We start from the raw sequence: 14,785 nt of genomic DNA on the forward strand, positions 1-14,785 counted from the left end.
TCTCGAACAGAAGGAATGTGGATCTTCATGTTATAGCTCAGGTTTATATAGAAAGTTCCCACCGATTGAGTCCTATTTAATTCTTTATTCCACTTTCAACATAAAGAACATGATACAAAAGCACACACATGCCCAAAACATTACATTACGTCACTTTATGCTCAATGCAGCTAGTCATTTTCTTGGGCCCACCCAAACATCTCAATAGGTCAGTTACTATGACCAACCCCCCCCCCCTCCAAAAAAAAAAAAACAACAAAAAAAACAAACCAGTCCCTTTCCCTAAACTTCAAGTAGAAATATTGTCATTAGTCCTTTATTTTAAAACAAATTCACATCTAACTATTTACAGTATCACTAAAATGAATTACAGACGTTCAGGAAGCACTTTACTGGGTTCATATTTGCTTTGGCAACATTGTAATGTCAGTAATCATGATTAAAATCAATTTGACATCTTCACGGCTAAAAAACACTGACACACACTGAGTGAGTCTGACGACTTGTTTGACTAAATGTGAGAAACTAAAATTGCACAATGGGTAAAGCACTGCCTCAAAAAAGACCAGGTGATGGTTTCAATCCCACCGGGACCAGCCATACAAAAACTGTTCATTTACGTCAACTTGTTGTATGCAGATGGCTTTTTCATTCGTGGTTTTGTGGATTTGACTCTGCTGTCTGTGTTCAGGCCTCTATAGAAGTGGTGGAGTCTGGCTCAGGGAGCGTGGAGGAGGTGAAGCTGACCCGGACGTCCCGGGGGTAAAAACCCTGAAGCACCCCATCCACAATAACATCTGGGAGACCTGCAAGACAAAGCTCAGGTTTATTCTGCTTGAATAAGAAAATTTCTATAGGGCCATTGTGTCCTGGTCAACTGGGCGATTGGTTGGTTGATATTCATTGGTCAGACAATCGTCGGTTTTAATTAAATGACAGGAAAAGCGTTACATCAACAGCCTTCTAGGGTTAATTTGGTATTTTTGGCAGCAGGGCAACTACCTAAAATGCCTCTCGCATTTTAACTCTCCCATCGTAGTGGAGACTGTTAGTTCTAACTTATTTAACATTTACTGTATGTTTAGCTTTTTGAGGCTTTTCATCTCTAAAATACCATACCAAACAACAAAATGAAGGACTTTTCTTTGTGTTTTCTCTGTGTCAACATATTTCAGAACACATTCAACTCTAACACAACAAACACTGCTTTGAACAAGTCTGTTCTTTCTTACCTGATGTGCAGTTGGAGAGATAAGGATCCTGAAAGAATCCAATCACTCGCTGATGTGGCAACTGAAAACTGAGGAAGCCAAAGCAAAAAATCAGTCTCAAGCAAAGACTGTAGTTCTTCAACATCAAAATCAACCGTGTACCAACATTAGCGTTCATCACATGTGCGAAACATATATTTCAATTAGTTTAACTGTACTAACGCAACAATCAGAGTTGCAACAATTGCCAACAAATCAATTTTATTAGTTTCAGTATTTTTTTAAAAGGAAAAAAGTCTAAATTTTCCAGCTTTTTAGATTTGAATATTCTATGGTTTCTTACTTCCACCATAAGGGTACACTGAAAATCTTTGGGTTGTGGACAAAGATTTGAATAGGAAACCTGGGGCTTTGGGAAATTTTCTGACATTTCATACCAAACGTAACAACAGATTAACTGACAATGACAATAACGGGTAGTTGCAGCCATAGTGCACATTCTGGTGTAGTTTGGATGTGCTGGAGGCATGATGACGAGGTTTAGTGCTGACAAGCCCGTTCTTCAGGTGGTAGTGGAGTCATTGCATGGCCCTGAGCTGTAGAGTGGCCCTTAAGTGTGTCACGCACTGACGACATTGCACAGCTTTGCATCATTCGATAAGCATCATTTAACAGCCTCAACCCGAAGTGGCTCCAAACCTTTTAGGAGCTTTAAGGAGCAGCTGTCTGTTCTTCAGCTCTTCTAATACGGTTCTATAGTACAGTTTTGCCAACATTTTAGTTGTTTTACGTCATACAGTATGCTTTGATGTTTTGTGGCTGTAATGTCTTACTTTCTCAGTCGTACTCATGATGTAGAAAAAAGAAAAAAGTAACTGAGCTGCATATGTAATAAGACAATGTCAGAAGCAAATGAAATGGACAAATAAAATGATTGTTTGTTGCTTGTATGCAAAGCTGGTGTGTTGCTGTTTACAGTGATTTTGTTGTACGTTCATGCCCCACATGGATTTAAAAAAAAAAAATTTGAGTTTGGTGGAATGTAGAACTGCAAAGGAGCTAAACATTATCCAAAGTAATGTCTAGTCATGTAAGTGTAATGTCTGATGTGCTAATGATAGAGTTTTTGGGTACATCCTGGTGCAATACACACACTCCATCACAGAAACACTGAGGAATATGGTAAACTAGTGAAGCTCTTACTTGTAATCCTGACTGTCCAATTCATCAAGTGACCTGAAATTAGAGCGCATTGCATGTTAGACAGTTCCTGCAAGAGCACAGTCAAAAAAACCAAAGATAATACATGTGTTTATAACTCTAGAGACTGATTACATAAGCTACTCTATGATAATGGATCTTCCTCTGGTTCAAACAAGGTACAATGTTTTAAAAATCAAAAAATTGCACACAAGTCTTTACAATTACCAATATATAAACATATACATGTACTGTATATATACACATTCATACATAAATATTTCAGCATGAACAGAATTGAAGAATCTGAACAGCTCTCTGTCCTTGATCTTTAGCTAAATTGTAGGTTAGAACCAGTGCTGCTGCTCTGTGCGAAATGTTTGAGGTTTTATTATGTTGCTGCATTGCCCCCAATCCAAAATTAGAGGCCCTAAATATAGCAACATGTCCAACATCTCTGGGTGCAGTCAGAGGAGTCTGGACTGAAGGACTTACTCCATGCTGCTGATCTTATTCCCTGTGTGGAAATGTTTCAGATGGAGGAAGTCCAGCAGCACCTGTGGCACATCTTCATTTTGATAGATGATCTCCTGGCCAGCGAAGAAGGAAGCAAACAATAAAATTGTATTTTTTTTTTCTTTCTTTCTTTCTTTCTTTCTTTCTTTCTTTTCTTTTCTTTTTTTTTTTTTAAAGAATATGAAGATAAAAAAACACCCATTTTCAACACTGTACATGAGTGAAAATCTGACGTTTAAGCAGAACCTAAATATGTAGTTACGCTCCTTTCAAACTTTTCCTAAGCAGACTAGCATGGCCCTTTCTCAGGCAGCAATACGATAAGAGAAGAGGCATATACAGTAAATATGATACGATCTTTAACCTCTATAGGAATAGTGTGCACTGGCAGGAATGTGTGTATAACGTTATACACCGTAACTCTTCACATGAAAGCAGCTCCTTAGAGTTACCAGAGGTCAGACTCGCCACAGTCAACTTGCAACTCACATTTTGAAAGTAACTGCAGCTTCACTGATTTCTTAGTGAGTCAAAAAAACAAACAAACAAACAAACAAAAAAAGCCTTACAGTATAACCTCCTTGAAAATAAAGAGAATTCTTGAAAATCTGTCTTTCCAAAGGACGCCTCAGCACAGCCAAGGCTTTCTGCTCAAGGACACTGGGTTGAAAGAAGAGGACTGGGTTTGTTGTGTTACCTGGATGTAATCCTCCAGCTCCTGCCTCCTCTGCTCCAGAGGTTTGGTCCTCAGATGGGGATTTCTTTTGCTTGGGAAATCTGGAGTCTGGATGATCTTCCTGAGCTGCAGATATCACAAAACACAACAAGAATCTTCAAATCAAGTTCACAAATGAGGTGAAGTCCAGCTTTTGAAGAATAAAGATGTTTTGCCACTCAAAAGTGTGAGAAGAGTTTTCACATCTTTTGAAAACATTTGTTTCAGATCGCAGCAAATACAATTGAAACCAGAAGTTTACATCCACTGTATAAAAAGACACATAGCTTTTTTTTTCTCTCTGTCTGACATTAAATCAGACTAAATTTTTACTGTTTAAGGTCAGTTAGGATTACCAAAATTATTTATATTTGCTAAATGCCAGAATAATGAGAGAGAGATTTTTTTGAGACAATTTTTTATTAGCCCGAGAACACCATCCCAACTGTAAAATACGGGGGTGGCAGGATCATGTTGTGGCGGTGTTTTGCTGCAGGAGGGACTGGTGCACTTCACAAAACAGATGGCATCATGAGGTAAGAACATTATGTGGAAATATTGGATCAACATCTCAAGACATCAGCCAGGAAGTTAAAGCTTGGGCACAAACAGGTCTTCCAAATGGACAATGACCTGAAGCATACCGTCAAATTAGTTACAAAGAGGCTTCAGGACAACAAAGTCAGTGTTTTGGAGTGGCCATCACAAAGCTTGATCTCAATCCTGGAGAAAATTTGTGGGCAGAGCTGAAAAGGTGTGTGGAGCAAGGCAGCTTGTAAAACTGACTCAGTTATACCAGTTCTATCAGGAGGAATGGGCCAAAAAGTCCAGCAAACTATTGTGAGAAGCTTGTGGAAGGAAATCCAAAACGTTTGACCCAAGTCATACAGTTGAAAGGACAAGCTACCAAATACTAAAGAAATGTATGTAAACTTCTGACTTTGAAGAAAGTAATAAAAAAGTATGTTGAAAAAAAAAAAAAATTGGTCTCTCATTGTTCTGGCATTTAGCAAATAGAAATCATTTCGGTAATCCTAACTGACCGAAAACAGGAAAAGTTTAGTCTGATTTAACGTCAGATAGTGAGAATAAAAAAGGTTATGTGTCTTTTTATACAGTGTATGTAAACATCTAGCTTCATCTGTACATGTGCAGTTGCAGGAGACCTTCTTAGTTTGGGACTTTCAGTTTACTGCTGCATGTAAACTGTTATTTTAGCCAGAAAAAAAACATTTAATCACTGCAGGAAAAGTGGTTGTTGCCATCTGTGGGAGTTGTACATTTATAAAACATTTATAAAAAGAGGAGGAACTGTATAAGTGGATGGCCACAGCCAGTCAGCACCCTGCTTCCTCTGGTAGGGCAGCCTGCAAACTGAGTTAAAAAGGGAAGAGTCTTGTCCAGTGTTGCAGGATTTAAGTCCGTGAAGGTGATGATGATACCACCGCGGTGTACAGAGTGGATGAAGTCGCACGCTCACACGCTCGCACGCACACGCACGCACGCATGCATACACACACCAGTCTGCTCTGATTGGTCAGGTGGCTTGACAAAAGCAAAAACAACATTCAGATTTCTGACAGACATGTGCAGTCGTCCTTTAATGTATTCATACCCTTAGAAACTAGAAACTGAAAAAAGTAATAATACTTTTAAAAATGCTAAATTATAATTTAGTGAAATAACACATTGCTTTTAAATTGTGGTTAAAAAGAATAATTCAAAAAAAGAAAAAACTGTCCCAGTCAAATTAGAGCACTTTGCTGATGAGCAGTGGACCAAAATCCAAATAGCTGTCAACAGGTGCAGAAGTCTGACTGAGAGTTACAGAAAACACTTGATTGCAGTGATTGGCTCAAAGGCTTGTTCAAAAAGTATTAGTTTATGGGTCCCATGTTGCTTGCTTTCTTGCTTGTTTTTTTTTTATTTGCCTTTTGTTTTTTTTATATTTCTGATGAATCACAATTCAAAAGCAATGTCATGATTTTCATTACATTTTTATTTAAATGGATTACACTTATATAACGCTTTTCTACCTTAGCGGCACTCAAAGCGCTTTGAGTGTTTTCTCATTCACCCATTCACACACACATTCATACACCAATGGCGACAGAGCTGCCATGCAAGGCGCTGCTTGCCATTGGGAGCAACTTCAGGTTCAGTGTCTTGCCCAAGGACACTTCGACAGTGGAGGGGCGGGGGATCAAACCACCAACCTTATGATCAGAGAACAACCACTCTACCACCTGAGCCATAGCTGCCCTAAATAATTTATCATTACTTTTGGCAATTTCAACTTATTCCAGTGACAGCTGTTTTTTTTTTTCCTTCTTTAATTGGAGGGTATGAATACATTTGAGGACGACTGTAGCTCTAACAGAAGTTGCTCTGGTGACAAAACAGTAGCGGGCAGCTTCTTATTCTTCGTTTAAAGGGGCAAACAAGCGTCACATAAATGTGCTCCAGACAAGTAACGGAAAAAAGCGTCTAAACTTCAAATGAGGCGTTTCAGGCAGGTAATGAGCAGTTTGTTTTGTGAGAGAGAATAACTCCTTTTGTTGTGGACTTTGGGCTTTTTAAGTTTGCAGACTTAACATGTCGTAAAAACGAAAGGGAAACCCCCAAAAAGCACAATATGGGTTCTTCAGTGAAATGGCCTCTTTTCTTGCCTGTCTTGGATTTATCTCTGTCTACCTTAAACATCTAAAAGCCATAAATTGAAACAATGTGATCTGGAATATTTCCCTGTAGCCACGTCTCTGTGAAACCAAAAAGTCCCTCACTTCCACTCCAGGGCTACTAGCTCGTCCATCTAACTGTCCAGTGATCTCACATTGTCCACGGCGATAGAAAGAAGGCAACACTACCATTTCCCCATCATTCCCTACTGCCTGGACCCAGGTCTTTATCCTTGCTACCCAATTCTTCCTGTGCATCTTCAATGTGTTCTTCTCTGATTTCTTCTGTCGTTGCTGTGCTGGCTGGTTTCAACATGATCAACTGGTCCCTGGTGTAACCAATGCGAGCATGGAGCTGGTGGGCAACAGCTGTTCCACTGAATGAAAGTCATACTATGACAAATGCATGAGCAAAATTCTCCCGGGGAGCATATCCAGAGACTACACAGCTCAGAAAAAGTCCCCAGCAATAATCCAGACAGGTGTGACAAAAAGAAAGATGAGCAGGACTGTACTATAATAGGCTGCACTGACAGTTGGTGCATGCTTGTACAACAAAGGCTCCAAAATCATTCACTCAGAGGCACAACACACAAAGTTAATTCAACTCCACATCACACGCAGCATCATCATCACAGTAACTGCGGTTATAAAACTACTTACTTTTCTGTGCAGAGTCTGGAACTCACTGTTTCTTCTGAGCACATAATGTTTCCTCTCATGAAACAAGACTTCAACTCTGAAAAGCTGCAAACAAAAGACAGAACAGGACACAGAAGATTTATCCACAACGAGAGATTTACTGAGTCATTTAGCTTTTTAAAAACTTAGTGAGTGTAGCACTAACTGGTAATGTGTCATGCTTTTCAAAATGGTGAACATAATTCGGGTAATACTCGACTAAGAATGCAATGTGATTCAGGAAGCCAAGTTTTCATTCATATTTTGTTACTGATTTTTAGATCCATGTTTTGGAAGGTTATTCTACTGAGGTTTGTATAATGATACAGCATCACTTGTCCAGCAGGAGGAGGTACAGAGCTTCACTTTTCATTCTCAAGAAATGAGATGAGCACAGCTTTCTCATCACAGCTTTAAACGTGAATAACACATTCACTTTGACCTTCCTCAACTAACAGCAAACTTGGTCCCCTGAGCCAGGAGCCTTTCAGTTATTAGTCTTTACATGTAAGGGGGAAAAAAATCTCTCTTTAAAAGCAGAGCACATTCCGGAAAAACCTTAAATTAGTATTAGTTAAGATGAAAGTTATTTATTCAGAAACTTGAGAAAAAAAGCATGTAACACAAGGCTGGGAAAAATGGTGGAATAAATCATGGAATAAAATGGAAAAGCACTAGACAGGAAGTACAATTTATGGAAAAACAATGACGCAAATTATAAAACACATAAAAGATTTATTTGAGACAAGGTAGCTTTTTTTTCATCTGACCACTGACTATAAGTAATGTGTGTGCTCAGACAGGCGTCACACTCATTTATACACAACAGAATGTGCATCCTGGTGCAATATCATTTCAGTATCAATAGTATAATAATTTAGCTGTACAAGCTGTAAATACTTTCACTGCAAAACAGTTCTAAAAAAACATTCACTTCTTTCACGATCTTTCATATTGCTACATCTTAGATGGAAATATTATCTGATGGCTGGTTTAACTAAGATGAGTTCATTTAATGTTGCTCACTGCTGAATGAATCAGACCTCCAACAACACTGAAGTAGCTCCTTCATGTTCAGACCAGTGGTTGAATGTAACCAACTACATGTCCCCAGCTGTGCCTACATACAATACCAAAATACTTACTTTCACTTTAAGAGGAAGAAGTGTATTTTAGGTTGATTTATACTTCTGCACCATATTTCCATATGCAGCAGAAGTTCCTCAAATAAACTTAAAACTTCAAATTTTATTATTTGTCCCCGAGGGACGATTTATTATGCAGCAGCTAATAAAAAACAATAAAAACATTAAAAAACACAAATTAAAGAAAAAGTTGGTTTGTTTGTTTTTAAAAGTAAAAGACACAATAAAAACATTTAAAAATGACACAAAACATAAGACAGACAGGGCCATTAGCAGCAATCTTGGTCATTCATTCAATCAGATGTATTGCAGTGCAAACAATCAGCAGCAGCAAGCAGAAGAAACAAGTAAACAGATTAAAGTGCAGCACAGTACATGATAGAGTAGAGCAGGAAAAACACAGTGCATTACCACCTCCTCCTCTTCTCAGTGTTTGTAGCTCGGATGGAGGGAGGCACAAAAAAGAACTTATACCTGTTTTTTGTGGCCTGGGGTATTGCCATACCAAATATGCTACATTACTACAAATGAACCAAGTCAGCATATAATGTAGCTGAAATTAGCTCCACTTTTATTTTGGTTTACTCTCTGTCAGCCATCTGACATTGCTATTTGTTTTTTTTGTTTGTTTTTTTTCCTTTTCTTTTTTCTTTTTTAAATTTGAAACCTTCTCAACATGTGAGCATAGTTGAGCGCCTGCGTGTAAAATGCCATGCAGTGGACTTCACTTTATCTCAGAGGAAAAATTAAATATACTTGTTCTTTAATAACTTGTTTCTTAATTTAAATTTTGAACACAAAATGTAGCATGAGCTTACAAATTCTTATAAATAGAAACATTTGCAGACTCATCTATAAAAGTATAGACAATACAGTAGTGGTACTTTGATTATTGGTTAATTACATGATGTTTATTCATAATAACAACAACAACAACAATAATAATAATAATAATAATAATAATACTAATTACACCAACCAATTACTGGCTCAATATTGGCCAACTGGCAGGGGACTGGCTGAAGGCCCACACATGTGTCTGCAAGAGTACACATGATGTAAATGTTATCATCCACACAACTCTGCAGGGCTCAGCATAGCAGACGTCCACATACAGTACAAAGTTTGTGAACCTGTGGATTGTCTGCCAACCGCATACGCACCAGGAAAATGAAATGACTATTTCAAGGAGAGATTGTATGAGAAGCCTTTATAATTCATTATTAAGAGTTGTAAGTGAAGCAGTCAGTGCTGGACTACAGGTGCTCTGATTTGAACATGGAGACACGGTGGGAAAATTCTCCAGAAACCCTGTGCCATGACTGCCCACTGTGTTCAGGACAAATCACACCAACACAGTGCTACAGCTGAGTCTGTAACCAGCTGTTTATCCTTAAAAAAAAATAAAATAAAAAAATGCAGTGTAAGTCTGCATTGGTCTGCACACATGGACGCAGAAAACAGGAACTGGCCCTAAGATGAGCTACGATTGGTCGGTCTGCACCACAGACTGACCTGCTGTTGCAACTTATAGGGCATTTGTCTGAATTTACAATCACTAAACCTCAACTCCAATGCTACCAAAAGATGGTATTTATCACAAATGTCATTGTGACAGGAGGAGACAGAGGACGGACTCAACATATGGCACACTGAGCAGGACAGGGAAGGACAAGAGAGAAGCCAATGCTGTCTGTGAGACCAGCAGACCATAATAATGGTGACAACAACAGAACGACTTTCATTTCAGCTCTGCAATTTTATATCTCACTTGTTAGAAAAATGATATTGGCCACGACTGTAAAACACTTTAAGACAGAGAACTCAACAAACTACAACTGCAAAGTGTTGTTAATGTGAAAAGTTCAGGCGACTCCAAAGTACTGACAGGGTTTGAGGAACCTTTGCAGGTCAGAAAGAGAAAACCTGAGCTGAACTCACTTCCACTGTCCGTACAGGTGAGCGGGCTAACCTGGAGCCCTGCTCTCTCACCGGACACCAACGTGTCGCTCATTCAAAGCGCCCAAAAGACGCAAACAACGCGGACGTGAGCTGCGAACTAGAAACAGGTTGAACAGGACGTTGAGCCGCAGCGTCCTCACCTTTCTGGACTTTCCCGACTCATCCACTTCCCTCTCCATCGATGGTATCGACACTTGGATCATGACGAAATCTTCCTGCAGCACCATCGGACTGCAGCAGCTATCTCACGTTCACTTCCTCCAGCCGATTACTTACTTGTAGGCAACTTCACGGCTTTTTCTCCGTCCGGGAACTGAAAAGAGAAAAAAAATCCCAGCGCGTCCGTGTGTCTCTGCGGTCTGTTTCCTGCTGCTCCACCTACACACTAATTGGACAAACCCACCCGCCATCCACAACATTAAAGGTGCAGTCAGACATTTGAGAATAAACATTGTAAACACTAAATGTGATTTATCAACACAATACACGGCTGGGGCTGTGAGATGTGGCGTTTACGGGTCGTAGGTCACACAGGTGAGCATTTACCTTTACAGGCTCATGTCACATGTTGTGCTGTTCTTTTTGTTTCTTTTTCTTTTTTTTTGCTGTGTTTGTATTTTTACAACTAATCTACAGTCTCGTGTTCTGTCTTTAACACTAGTAGACCACAATTACAAAGTTTTAGTTAATTATTGAACACTTCAACATATTTCTTGTTGTGCTGTAATGCTACTAGTGACTGTTGTTTAAAACTTCCTCTGGCTCTCTCTACAGCAAGGTCATGTATTCAGATGAAGATATACTTCTGCAATTAACTGTTCATTTATGAAAGTTACGAATAGCTGTTGTAAATCTGACTTTGTGGTGCTATCACACTGTGTTTGTTATTTAACCTCTTGTTAACGTCCCTAATCGGTAGTCAGGGGAACTTGACAATGTAGTTTTTTTTTTCCATTTCTGACAACTTAGGTAAAGAAAAATAAAACAAAACAAAACGTGAATGCTGGCTAATCTCAAAGTCCTACAAGGCTAAAAGTTTATAAAAGACAATCATGTTTTACCCAAGTGAAGCATCACTCCGACACACATGCAACATCCAAAAACATCAATAGTGTACCTGTTGGCAACTTTGAAAGCCATGTGACAAATCAACATCTGTAACATGAACTAACTCTACAGTTAACCCTTCTATTGCCTTCAAATTTACTGACATCTTTTATCCTTGGGTTCAATTTGATCCTAGTAATTTAAACCTCCAGAAAATATCATAATTAAAATTGTTACCCAAGTTTATGTGTAAATAGCGCTTTAAATAAAACTGAAAAAATGATGTCAATGACTTATTTAGAGATGTTCAACACTGAATGGTGTCAAATTGACCCCAAAGATAATAGGAGGATTAAATTAACTTCCATTTGCCAAGCAGGCCGACCTCCAGCTGGGATGAAATGCTACATTCCATCTTAGAGACGATTTTGCAGTACTTAAAAACTTGGGTATAAATATACGTAATGGAAACACAGCTAGGGTTAAATGTGTTGGTTTCTGCCATGCCAGCTCTCTTGATCACACAGATGTAGATCCAGATGTGTGACTCTCTGTGCTCCATACCTTCTACACAATAGAGGTGGAATAAAGTTGCAGCAGTCCTGCCCTGACCAGGCTGTGTGAAAGATGATAATAATGTGTGAGTTCACAGACAAAAACCACGAGTTAAGATTGTTTTGTCAACAAAAATAACTTTTCACACAGAAAGAAACTTAAATTATCCAGCAATCATCATTTTGATAAATGTTCATCACAGCCTTGAGGTTGCAAACTGGACTGAGGGTTTATAACTAACAGCCTTCATGAAGCACCATCATATGTCACTTTCAAATCCAGGTTCACTTCCTGCTGTGCTTGAAAGTAAAACAAAAACAACTGGATACAAAAAGGGATGTAAACCCAGACCACATAACACACAGCCATCCTCACATCCTCTGAGCGCCCCTGTTCCAACATTCGAACCAGTGGAAGAAGTAAAAGGCGACGCATCATGTTGCAATCTGAGAGCGTTTTTTCTGCCAGGCGCTTTACGGAACAGCAAATCTCATCTTTTTCCTCAGTGTACAGTTGATTTTTGACTGGTTGATGTGAGCCAGAATCACATGCTCTGTCTGTGACCTGTCATCATGGGATTCATGTCTTCCCATCCTCGCTGTTGCTCACTGTGTTTTAAATTAAGCAGGCGGCAGAGCTGACTTCAGCAACACTGTGAGGATATGTGACCTTTTGGAGTCATAGATCACAGCGAACACATTCTGCCTGTTGCGTCATCATGCACTTTACTATGGGTCATGTGAGTCTTTGCCCCACTGGTGAACACTCATTGTGCCTGAACTCATCGCGTCAGCAGACACAAGTCATACACATTAACAAAAAGGAAGTCCGTCTTTCTATTGTAGCTGTAACATTCACTTAACAGAAAACCTGCTTGATTTCTCTAAGACTAAGCTAAACACTGCTGTATGTGCCATCATATCTAACAGAAATGGAAGTAGCACTACTCTTCTCATTTAACTCTCACCAAGAAAGAGAATTAGTTTACTTCTTAAAATGTCAAACTGTCGATAGATACATTATTTATCCCCTCAGGCATTTTAAATTCCCTTTTTTGAAACTGTACACTGAGGAATGTGAAGCCAAATCTCCACAACTTCACAAACAGGAGTTTTGTCATTGACAGACATACCAGCTGGTTTTGGGAGCGTGATGCAATTTGTCCGAGACAGTCAGTGAAAGAAAGAAAGCACTGTCATCCAGAATAACTGTGTTAGCTGATGCATTCTTGAGCTCTGCACACAGTTGGACTGAGAGCTGTTAAAGGCTACAAACTGAAAGCTTGGCCATACGCAGACACAGCTCCTCCCTCAGACTCTAAAATAGCAAAAATAATTATGTGAAATGAAATACATAAACCATTTTTGGCACAAATCAGTGCTTACTATGAAAGATGTACAGATTTCCATCTACATTGTTTTAAGCTTGTGTTGTGAAAGAAGCCAAAACAAAGGCAAAAAAACCCCTCATATTTGTCTTTATGATTAGATGATTTTATGATTTTATTGCCCTGCAAGGTTCCCTTTCTGCTCTGATTTCTCTGGTGATCTAAGCTGAAGCTAATGATACTCCATAGAGTCATTAGACTTCTCGTGTCTCGTGAGTTTAGTAAGTGGTTCATCCTTTTGGTGACTCTGGACTTGAACTGATGCTTTTTAGACACTTCATCAAGGTAAACTGCACAAAATCTTTGAAAGGTACAGTTAAGTTCACATGTTATGACTGACTTTTGTTTTGACATTTCTCATCAGCTTTGAATATTTGTTATCTTTATTCGCTTGCATTTGTTTATCTCTTGTTTTGTTAAGAAAGATAAACTACAGTCGATGCAGTGAATAAAAGATTTAGATCTTTAACATTTTCTTAGCAAACATTAAATGAACTTCACAGCATTAACGGTGGTAAAACAAACCTAAAGTGACTTTCAAATAACGTTGAACTGGCATTTCTGCAGGAACAAACTCACTGACATATTTAAATTGTCACAAATCTTAAGTTTCACATGGTTTTTCCATCTCAGACAATTTCCAACTTGAAACATGCAGATGAATTATGTCGTTCCAGCTGTCCACCTGAAGAAAGAACCCCAGAGACAGTTTGACTCGTCAACAATATCAGACAATGATGACTGAAACCTAACCAGTATTCTGAAGATTTCTGCGTATCGTGGGTCCATCAGTCCCAATTTGGTGGGGCCTTGCCCCTTCACATCAGAATGACTAGGACTTTCGTACTCGACTCTACTCACATGGTAGGCCACCTGCGTAGCATTGTCCCTGTTACATTGTCATTCTTGCTCATTTTATTGAAGCCATAATGGTAATACACTGTGTATTTATTTACTTATTTTATTTTTATTCTCCCTTTTCTCATATATTCTTGTTTATTTCTCTGTACAGCTATGCAACTGTGGGGTGGGTGGGAAACGGGTTGGAGGTTATAACTGGCATACTTGATGGGGTTGATTTTTATGTTTTATGTTACGCTGTAAACTGCCAAAATGTTAATAAGATTTTTTTTAAAAAACAAAACAGTATCAGACATGTTTGGTCTGTGCTCACTGTTGTGATTTGTTTGCAATTCTCATCTCAATCTACCACCTAAAAATTAAATGACAGACTCATAACCTGCCTTTTTTGCTTGTTACTAGTTGTTTTCCTTTCCTGCAGAGTTTGCATTGTCAACATACTCAGCACAAAGAAAAAATACATTAAAAAAATGTATTTCACCTTTATTTAACCAGGAAAGACCCATTGAGATTAAAAATCTCTTGTGCCCTGGCCAAGAGGCAGCAAAAGTTACATGAATAATAAATCAGAAAAATGTTTGAATTATAGGGTTGTTCTGTATTTCAAGTGTTTTGCAGAGGGCTACATGTAGAGTAGTGTCGCCTGTTGCCTTCTCCCACATTGAGGTTCTTAAGCTTGTGGACAGTCACTTGTCCTTCACTATCGCCTACCACGACACAGTGTGTCCCTGCAGCAAACAGCAGGGACGTCAGCTTCAGCTGCAACCTGGTGCACAATGGCTGGGAACTTGCTGAAAGGAGAGGTTTGTGTTTTTAGTGAACACAGG

At 38.9% G+C, this 14,785-nt stretch overlaps 1 protein-coding gene across 1 annotated transcript; it reads right to left on the minus strand.

The window, feature by feature from the left end:
* Nucleotides 1-65: 65 nt before the first annotated feature.
* snx22 (sorting nexin 22) lies at nucleotides 66-10,456 on the minus strand. The gene is made up of 7 exons (XM_008291630.1): nucleotides 10,249-10,456; nucleotides 6,984-7,067; nucleotides 3,625-3,729; nucleotides 2,907-3,001; nucleotides 2,415-2,447; nucleotides 1,233-1,300; nucleotides 66-806 (listed from the first exon to the last, which is right to left on the minus strand). Exons 1-7 carry the CDS (start codon nucleotides 10,333-10,335, stop codon nucleotides 688-690), a joined length of 591 nt encoding a protein of 196 aa, XP_008289852.1. The 5' UTR covers nucleotides 10,336-10,456; the 3' UTR covers nucleotides 66-687.
* Nucleotides 10,457-14,785: the final 4,329 nt, after the last annotated feature.

Source organism: Stegastes partitus, unplaced genomic scaffold (assembly GCF_000690725.1).
Source record: "Stegastes partitus isolate 25-593 unplaced genomic scaffold, Stegastes_partitus-1.0.2 Scaffold17, whole genome shotgun sequence".
In the NCBI taxonomy this organism is placed as follows: domain Eukaryota; kingdom Metazoa; phylum Chordata; class Actinopteri; family Pomacentridae; genus Stegastes; species Stegastes partitus.